Here is a 10,894-nt window from a genome sequence, read left to right on the forward strand (position 1 = left end):
CTTTGAAGGGCACATCCTTTTCAAAGTTTACTTCTATTAAATGTAATGATGAAGTCATTGTTTACATGTTTCTTTTTTTCTAGAACACATAAATTTTCCACAGTATGATAATTTAAATTAATTGAGTTTTGTTTGTTTTCTCTTTTATAATTGGTTGTTTTGTGGATAAAATCCAAAAATTACAGTCACTATCTTCGACGTGGCTCACTTGCGGCCTGATCCTTTTCTACAATGTAACTTTATTTTATTCTATTTCTTTGTCTTTTAAATCAGTTTAAATTCTTAGCATAATTAAAAGTTATTCTAGATTTCAAACCTAAACCATAATATTTGTACTTCTTTTTATTAGTAAATTTTCTGAAACTATCAATATGAATTATGACTTATATGACACTGTTAAACTGACGGTGATGCCGGTCATTTGGGTCGGTGGTGGTTCCGTTGCGGAGACGTTGACGGTGGGTTGTTTGACGTCAACGTGAAGCATCCCATTCATTCATATGCAAACACAACAGAAGAAGGACAAAGAGTTTACTTTGATAATTATAATGGGCTTTCAAGCCCATAATAAACATGGGGTTTTTTAACAAAATAGACGCCCTGTATTACATCAACCCATTTTCTCAAAATAAGTGAGTTGTATTTGGGCTTTGGGACATTTTTTTTTTCCAACTCTGGTATTGGAGAGAAGACATTCACCAAGGTGCAAAGTGCAAATCATCCAAGAGATCCCTACCAAACACAAACAGGATAACAAGTCTAAACCATGCATATAAAACCTACTCAAAATCCCACTAACACAAATATACAGTATTAAATTTGTTTTAAGAATACGTCTGCACGAAACACACAAGTTTAAACTTCTTTTACTGATGATAAAGTTGCTAAAATTACTTGTAAGTCATAGTATTAACTTTTTTTGGGGCAAAATGTCAAGTAAAAAAGCCATATAACTTACATGACTGAAGTTTATTCTCGTATTTCTCTGCATTGTGCAAAGCAGGCCTGCACATACATATAGTCTGTTTTAAGTTTTTTTAAAATTACATCATGTTCTTAGTGTTAGCTTGATTGATTATAATATATTTACATTAATTGAAAAATCACATGTCGTTTGAGATATTTTTCCAAAAATTTAAAGAAATTCCAACTGTCAACGGTCCACATACGTTATCTATATACAAGTACAAAAAAATAATTTGTTATAACAAAAATGTTGCTGTCTCGTCAAAAACAGAAAAATAAAAATACAGAGAAAACGAATTATTGAAGGGGAAAAATTACACACACAGACCATTCAGGTTTTGATTGATGGAGAGAAAGAAAGATTCCCCCATTATCTTTTTCCTTTTAGTGTCAACAAAAGAAAAAGAAAAAAAGCATATAACCTTAAAGAACAATTTTTTTAATATTGTAAAGAGCAATCAAACAAAAAAATAAGCAAAGAACTCAAACACGGTTTCACATGAATCCCCAATTTCATTGCAAAGCATAACTAAAAAAAATAGTAGCTTTTTGGAGATCGAATCTGTTTTTCTGATGGGTTTTGGCTGAGACTTCTTGAGATAGAGAGAGAGAGTACTGAGTCTGTGTAAAGTTGAAAACTTTTTGAGTTTTTGAGTTAGAGAGAGAGAGAAAGGTGAGAGCTTTTACAGAGAAGGAGAGAGATGGAGATGAAGCAGATGAAGTTTCTTACTCACCAAGCTTTCTTCTCCTCTGTTCGATCAGGAGATCTTAGTCAACTCCAACAGTTAGTTGATAATTTAACCGACGACGAGCTAATCATTGATGAGTCATCCCCTTCTTCCGCCGTCGCTGAGCTTATGTCTGTGCAAAACGACACCGGTGAGACCGCCTTATATATCGCCGCCGCTGAGAATCTTGAAGACATTTTCAGTTACTTGATTAGGTTTTGTAGTTTGGAGACAGTTAAGCTCAGATCCAAATCCGACATGAACGCCTTTCATGTCGCTGCTAAGAAAGGTCACTTGGGTATGTCTCTCTCATTTCCCTCAACCCAATTTCTGCAATCTTCACTCTTTTTTTTTTTTTGCTGAATTCAAAATTTTCAAACTTTGGCTCTGTGTGTTGTGATCTTCACCCTTTTGGGGCTCTTCTGCTTATGGATGATCTCTAGGAATTGTGAAGGAGCTACTGAGATTATGGCCAGAGCTCTGTAGAATCTGCGACGCTTCCAATACGAGTCCGCTTTACGCAGCTGCGGTTCAAGATCACTTAGAAATAGTAAATGCTATGCTTGACGTTGATCCAAGCTGTGCAATGATCGTGAGAAAGAACGGGAAGACATCTCTGCACACAGCGGGAAGGTATGGGCTTCTAAGGATAGTGAAAGCTCTCATTGAGAAAGACGCAGCGATCGTTGGTATCAAAGATAAGAAAGGTCAGACCGCTCTTCACATGGCTGTTAAGGGGAGAAGCATGGAAGTAGTTGAAGAGATTTTACAAGCTGATTACACGATATTGAATGAGAGAGATCGTAAAGGGAACACTGCTCTGCATATCTCTACTCGAAAGGCCCGGCCACAGGTATTATAATAATACACTGCTCCTTTCTTCTTTCAAATATCTAATAATGATACTTACATAGATGCCTTTGGGTTTTGTTTGTTAGATAACGAGCTTGTTGCTGACCTTTACGGCGATTGAAGTGAATGCGATTAACAACCAAAAAGAAACAGCTATGGATTTGGCTGATAAGCTGCAATATAGCGAATCCGCTTTGGAGATCAATGAGGCGTTAGTAGAAGCTGGTGCTAAGCATGGGAGGTTCATTGGTCGGGAAGATGAGGCGAGAGCATTGAAGCGAGCGGTGAGCGATATCAAACACGAGGTGCAGTCTCAGCTTTTGCAGAATGAGAAAACCAACCGCCGTGTCTCTGGGATCGCGAAAGAGTTGAGGAAACTCCACAGAGAAGCAGTTCAGAACACGACTAACTCGATAACGGTGGTGGCGGTTCTGTTTGCTTCCATAGCCTTCTTGGCGATATTCAACTTGCCGGGGCAGTACTTCACGGAGGGGTCGCATGTGGGACAAGCCGATATCGCGGGGAGAACTGGATTCCGCATTTTCTGTCTTTTAAACGCGACATCGCTGTTTATATCGCTAGCGGTTGTGGTGGTTCAGATAACTTTGGTTGCATGGGACACAAGGGCGCAGAAGAAAGTTGTGTCTGTTGTGAATAAGCTAATGTGGGCAGCTTGTGCATGCACGTTCGGAGCATTTTTGGCGATCGCGTTTGCGGTTGTGGGAAAGGGGAATTCATGGATGGCGATTACGGTGACGTTGCTTGGAGCACCCATCTTGGTAGGGACATTGGCGAGTATGTGTTACTTCGTGTTTCGGCAGCGGTTTAGGAGCGGTAGTGATTCGCAGAGAAGGATTAGGAGAGGGAGTAGCAAGTCGTTTTCATGGTCTTACTCTCATCATGTTTCTGATTTTGAAGATGAATCAGATTTCGAGAAGATTATTGCTCTTTGAATCTCAACACTTAGTTGCTGCTGCTTAAGCGTCTTTGTATAGAGCCTCCCTCTTCTTGTTGTGTATTCTTAGAATAAATGAAAGTAACAATCTTCTTGTAGCATCTGTCTGTATCATACAGTATATAGCAGCAATAAAGTCGCCACCAGTATACCATATCTGATATCTTTATTGTTTCTTTTGTACTACCGGATTCAAGTATTCATTCAAGTAATAGTGAATCATGCGTTAGGATTTAGGAACTAGGAAGTTTTGATAATTCGACGATGAGCACTATCATATGCACCCTTCAAATGTTAATCAATCAGCTTATAATCATATCCATATTTTAAAACACTAAATTTTAATTAATTACAATTATTTATTTCTGTTATTTTTTTTATAGCATTCTAATGAATGATTAATGACAATTAAAAATAAAATAAATAATATAAGATATTAATATTTAATTATTGCATTTTTGTAATTCCTATATATACTTTATGTAAGAGTTCATGTGTGTAGCATATGCTATTATGTTTATAAGAAGTTCAACATGTTTGTATGATATATATATGTAAGATAAGATATATATATATATATGTGATATTTTTGTAAAAAATTTGATGAAATATTTAATTTTTCTATCATCTAAATTGATTTTAATTTTTTTTAAGCATATTAGTACTACATATATATTATTCTTATATTATGAACATCAAGATGTACAATTTTATTTTTAATTCTACTTGTCATCCTAATATATGTTGAGTATATTCTATTTTGCTTTTATTTTTTATTCATTTTAAGATAAATAATTCACATGAAATTATTATGTAACTATTTTTCAATTTATATTCACTTATTAATATTATTCTAAACATATATCATTTATCAGTATATAGTTAATTAACATATATATAATATGTTTATATTAATTTATTGAAACCAAATTATTGTAAATTGTAAATATATATAAGTTAGGTTCTAGTCTCACTTATACTGGTATAAATGAATCATTTTCCATATGATTTTTATATATGACTTCATCAATCATTTTGGAAAAGCGTTTTTAGTTTTTGATTAATTATCTCGAATTATATTTATTTTCATAATGAATCTAAATAATATAATAAATAATAGGTAAGTTTTTTTGAATTTGTTAGACAGTGGAAAAACTATTGAAGGAACTAAAACTATAAAACCATAATTGAGGATATTTTAAAAATAATTTTTGTACAAGAAAAATACTTACTCTTGTATTGATAGATATAGTTGATTGTAATATTTTTATGCTTCGTCAGGAACTCGAATAGACTTTTTTCAATCGAACTTGTATAACCCACGCAAATATTGATCGAGACTATTTCTCCAGTGAAGCTCTCATCTCTCATTCTTTGGCAAAACACTTCGTAGAAGTTTGCAGTTACCAGTTTAAAGGGTATAAATGATCCTACCATACACTAGTGGTATCATTATTTGTATGTTTGACCTCCTTTCCCCCACCACATAATTTAGAAATGAAATTTTAACTTAGAAAATAAATTCAAATTATGATATATATAGATGGAGATTAAATAGATGCAGATTACTAGGAAATAAACTGAAATTATGAAGTGCGTACAAAACAGTCCTAGAACAGAAATAATTTAATTTTAATTTCTGCCATAAGAAAATAATTTCTTAAATAAATGTCGGTTATTATTATTATTACATAGTAAACTATTAGATTATGCAATTGAGATCCGGTTTATGTAGACCGAGTAATTAAGTTCGGTTATTTATCTACAAGTTGTAACAACTACGGTATGTAATATATTTGAAATTTTAAGTTGAAATGCAAATATGAAAGGGTCACTATATTGTTAGTGTAATAGAGAATAAAACGAACATGCTCGCAAAGCCAGTTTTAAAATTGACGAAATCTCGCTTGGTTTAGTCCGGTTATCCAATTTGGTTGGATAAAAACCAATAAAAATCTGGAAGACAATTGCTCACGTGATCTGCATATGATCATCGTCCCGTTTATAACAATATTACAATAGTATGAATTTTAATTAAAGAATAAGCTAGGTTATTCAAATCACTTTATCCATGTCCCCAGTGAGAAAGAGAGAGAAAAAAAAATCTAAAGACTTTTGGCTAAAAAAAAAAAAATGATTGCCGCTGCGCTTAGCACTGGACCTCGTTCTTTCCATGGTTTAGTCGTTGCTCACGCGCTACGAACAAGGCGCGGTAAATGCTTCTCTGTAGCCTTAATTAAAGATGTATACTTTCCTGATTTCTTTAACAAGTACTCCATTGCTGAAAGCTTATAAAACTCACAACTGAATTATTTGTTACTTGTTAGAATCAAATGCTTGTTTTTGGTTTTGTGTGTGTTGGATATGGGCTTTTCCCCATATGCCAACTCGACTCAACAAAGACTCACCAGAGATAGCAGGAAATGGGCCAACCTCGGAGGACAATCTCGGGACTTTTCGGGATTTCACGCAGAAAACCCTAGTGTGCCCTAACTCTTCATTCGCTTATAAATAGCTCGAGACATCTATTGGAAAGGAGGGCCGGACCCTCGGGAAATACCCAGAGAGCAATATTTTGCGTCTAAAACTATTATCGTCTTTTGTGTAATTCTTTTCAGCTTCCGAACTCGTCATTATTCACTTGTTAGTTCTCCTGTGAACTGACGAGCTCAATCTTGACTCGTGTTAGTGACGACTTCACGTTTTTATCGTTAATAAAAGAACCAGCTTCACTCTTTCCCCAAAAAATCTTTATTTACTTAGTGTTGTGCAATCCCCGGTACAAACAATTGGCGCCCACCGTGGGGCAAGAGTAGAGCGCTTCTTTTGACGAATCAAGACCAACGGTCCTCACTTCCTCGAAGTTTCAAGACTCATGACGAACCCCAGCGAAGACCTCAACGAAGCAACGGAGCAGCGATGGGAGCGAACGAGAACACGAATTGTCCCCCCGCCGAGCACAACCGAAGGCTCCCTACCAAGTACAACCCCTACACCAGCGCCCGATACGCCATCAGAACCTCTTGTTGCCACACATACCCAACATCTCCAAACCGTGGCTCTAGTTTTCACTAACGGTGCTGCCCTCCCAGCTCCCTTGCTTGGTAGACACAGAAACAAACTCGACGATCTGATGCAGACTATCATGGACATACTCGTTAGCCAGGACAGGCGAACAACCGAGCAACTTGACACACTCGCTACAACATAAAAAAAGCTTACCATAATCAAATCAACTGACTCCAACAACTGAGGAACAAGCACCGACACACCATCGACTTTCCAAAGAAAGATCCATGAAACCACCACTTTTCACCAAACTCAAGAATGTCGTCAAAATCACGATCGTCGGTCAAACCCTCGATGATGAAACCAAAACCTCCACTCTTCCACAATATCTATCGATATCGTCGAAAGCATCACCGTGAGAAGTGCCGACCTCATGAGAGGTGTCGCCAAGCTCGCGTCAACCAAACCCGACATCAACGCTCAGCTCCACATCCCCTTGATCGATCTCAAAGCTAGCCGGATCCAGATCGGCAGATTCTCGGTCGCTCCACTCTCCGATTAAAAAAGCATCACCACGAGCAGCCTCGCAAGAGATACTAATCTCACGAAACGTACCAATCTCACGAGAGGTGCCGATCTCGCGATGACCAAAACCAGCGTTCATGCTTTCACTCTCGACCTCACCATCCCTTTGCCTATCTCACCTCCTGGTCGCAAAGCCGACCTTTACCTCGCTTCTCAACCAAGCGAGAATCACACTCAATATGCCGACCTCCACTCTCGCTTTTATGAGCCATCTCCACCCAACGAACCTTGAGACCTTTGACCTCTCTCGCTCTGGAATAAAGAGAGGGGTGGAACCTTTGACCTCTCTCGCTCATATCGCCCAATCTACCTCCAATATATTTGTATAGCCAACCTCGCCACCTCCAATTATGAGCCGACCTCGGAGTTCACCCCAACGGTTAGACAAATGCCGACATGGATTGGAGATATGCCGCCCACACAGGGACGACCTCTATGGCACCGTAAAACGTCCCACCAACCTCTATTGGCCGACCCATTCACCCATAGTGCCGATTTTGCCAACTCTGATGCACAAACGCTGACCCTCACCAGTCAATCCTCCCTCCTTGCTCGAAGACTGATCTCAATCTTGATTGCGCGAGACCCCAACTCGCGCCGCCCTCCAACCCTAGAGGTGTCGACCTCAATTGTCAGCCAATCTGCATTTTCGTCATCGCCACACAACACAGTACCGGACATGTGCCGATCAAGAATAGGCGATTTGCCGACCTCAACTAATGATTTACCAACCATATGTGCATCGCCTCCGATCCGACGACCTGTGACGGCGACACCCTCGGTCGTGCCTCCCTCGCTTTTGCCGCCTTCACGTAGATAAATGACCCAGATCTACAAAGTCTCGGTCACGCCGCCCTCCAGCTCGTCTAACACCAGCACGGGCGACCTCGTGGGAAGTCTAGCCAAGCTCGCGGCAACTAAGCCTAGCCTGCCGACCTCTCAACAAGTCTCTTTCAATAGCGGCGACACTACTAGTTACGCGCAAACCCATCATCTCTTGTTCCTTCTCAATGGCGACCTTGCCTAAACCACTACGCTACCCTCTGATATCTCTAATATCGCGAGAAACGACCTCACTAGCTCTGATATTCCCAACATTCATACTTGGCGACCTGGCAAACGATTGACCTTTCAAACTTATCTATGTTGTCAACCTTCCAAGCTCGTCTCTACTACCGAGCTCGTCACTGACGTTAGCCTTTGGAACTCGTCTCTGCTACCTGCAAGCCAATCATCCAACCAACGACATCGACACAACGGTCTGTCCACAAACCCAACACAAACGATGGCCTCGCAATTCGATCAGCTCGCAGCTTGACATCAACGACCGACTCGCAACTCAATACCTACTTGTCTTGCATGTTTAGAAGATTAACGGTAAGTTAAACATCATAATATCATTAGCTAAAAAAAAAATAAAAAAAATAACGCTTGATATACCGAGCTCATCTGTTCTTCAAAATAAGACATTTACGACAACAAAAAGGTTACACTCGCAAGAGTATACTTAGTCAAATAAGCTCTCTCAAATGAGTCCGTCTTAACGAGTGTCCAGCTTTACATCGTCACCCTGGCCAGGTGTACGATTTAAAACGCGTTCCACATGGATGCAGCGGTGAAATAATCCGCACAAAAAAGCCGGGCCCAGTCTCGCATTCAGCTAGCAGGCGGTTAAGTTTGAATAAGCCAAGTTCATACTTGCACATTCTTGCCGACCTCGGGGCACCCACAGGGTAAGCCGGACACCAAGGTCGCACCTAAAAGGTACGACGAGCTCATCTCAACTACCATCCAAAAACTTGGTATTCGAAACACATAACAGGATAAGCCGAGAGACGTCTTGCCCCGTAAAATACATCTCGAAACCAAGCAAAAAGCCGAGCATGTTTCGCAGCATCTTGAAAGTGCCTGAACTAATAAGCCATGCTCCGGCTTGCATGTTCTTGCCAACCCCAAACATCCACAGGGTAATCTGGACACGAAAGCCGCACCTAAAGGTACGGTGAGTACGTCTCGCCTACCACTATACGCTCGTATTCCTCACGCTCGAGGACCTAACACTTGACAATCTCGCACTCAACGCTCTCACGCTCGAAAATACCCTTACGCTCGCGCTCGACGACGCTCTCACACCTGATGACGCTTCCCTTCACGCTCGATGATGCTCTCACGCTTGACGACACTCCCATTCGCGCTCGATGTCCTCGCGCTCGACACGCCCTCACACTCGATGATCTCTCGCTCGCCAACCTTACGCTTGCGATTTGCACTCTCGTGTTCGCCGCCCTAACACTATGCTCTTGCGCTCGCCAACCTCACGCTTGCCGCACTCTAGTTAGCCACCCTCACAGATGCTCTTTCGCTCGTCTAGCTCACGCTTGTTGCCCTCACGCACTACGCTTTTGCGCTCGCCGCGCTCATGCTCGACGCTCTCGCCGTCCTCATGCTCGATGCTCTCGCACTTGCCGCCCTTACGCTCGACTCTTTCGCGCTTGCGGCCCTCACAATCGACGCTCTAGCGGACGCCACCCTCATGCTCGAAGCTTGATGCTCTCACGCCTTCACGCTCCCACGCTCGACGCTCACACTCTCATGCTCGACGTGCTTGCACTATCTGCCCCTATAGTTTGACGCCTACCTCAAGCTTGGTGCCTACCTATAGCTTGGCGCCTAACTCCAGTTTGGTGCCGACCTCCAGTTTGGCGCCTACCTATAGCTTCGCGCCTAACTCCAGTTTGGTGCCGACCTCTAGTTTGGCGCCTACCTCCAGCTTGGCACCTATCTCAAGCTTGGTGCCTACCTACAGCTTGGCTCCTACCTCAAGCTTGGTGCCGGCCTCAAGTTTGGTGCCGACTTCAAGCTTGGCGCCTACCTCCAGTTTGGTGCAGACCTCCATCTTGGCGCCTATCTCAAGCTTGGTGCCGACCTCTAGCTTGGCGCCTACCTCAAACTTGGCGCCTACCTCCGTTCTCAAGCTTGGTGCCTATCTCCACTTTCATTCTCGATGAAGACCTCTACTCTCCTTCTCATGGCCGATCTCTACTCTCATTTTCGATGCCGACCTCACAACCTTCTCCCGCGCTCTCACAAGTGCCATCCTCAAGTTGACGATCAAATCTCTCCTTGTCGCTCCCATGAGAAGACGTGGGACGCAAGCGCACAACATGAACACCAATCTCATCTCGTCGATCTGAAAATTTCCATCTAGCGCACAATTACCGATCTTCGTTCGCTGATCTCTCCTCTCACTCGCAAGATCAACATTTTCTTGCCGATCTCTTTCCTTGCTCGCAAGACCAACCTCGAGATCACTCTTGATTGCGTAACCGAAACTCAACTCTCTGATCTCCTTCCTCACACGTAGAACCAACCTTGAAATCATTCTTGATCGCGTGAGATCCGAACTCAATTCGCCGACCTTATCCGCCGATCTCATATACCGATCTCATCCGCCGATCTCATCCTTCCTCACACGTAGAACTGACCTCAGAATCATTCTCGATCGCGTGAGATCCAAACTCAATTCGCCAATCTCATCCGCCGATCTCATCCTCACTCTCGGTGGCGACCTCAAACTTACTCGCTGACCTCAATCTCACTCTCGGTGGCGACCTCAAACTTACTCGCCGACCTCAATCTCAATCTCGCCGACCTCAATCTCACTCTCGGTGGCGACCTCAATCTCACTCTCGGTGGCGACCTCAAACTCACTCTCGGTGGTGACCTCCACCTCACTTGCCGACCTCAATCTCAATCTCGCCGACCTCAATCTCACTCTCGGTGGCGACCTCAAACTCAC

General features: G+C 41.8%; 1 protein-coding gene across 1 annotated transcript; it reads left to right on the forward strand.

Annotated features, from left to right (window-relative positions):
• The first annotated feature begins 1,204 nt into the window (after window positions 1-1,204).
• On the forward strand, window positions 1,205-3,655 carry LOC104710097 (ankyrin repeat-containing protein At2g01680). The gene is made up of 3 exons (XM_010426640.3): window positions 1,205-1,992; window positions 2,138-2,547; window positions 2,633-3,655. The coding sequence occupies exons 1-3, from the start codon at window positions 1,668-1,670 to the stop codon at window positions 3,497-3,499; spliced, it is 1,602 nt and encodes a 533-aa protein (XP_010424942.1). The 5' UTR covers window positions 1,205-1,667; the 3' UTR covers window positions 3,500-3,655.
• Window positions 3,656-10,894: the final 7,239 nt, after the last annotated feature.

Source organism: Camelina sativa, chromosome 9 (genome assembly GCF_030686135.1).
Source record: "Camelina sativa cultivar CO46 ecotype springtype chromosome 9, ASM3068613v1".
Lineage (NCBI taxonomy): Eukaryota > Viridiplantae > Streptophyta > Magnoliopsida > Brassicales > Brassicaceae > Camelina > Camelina sativa.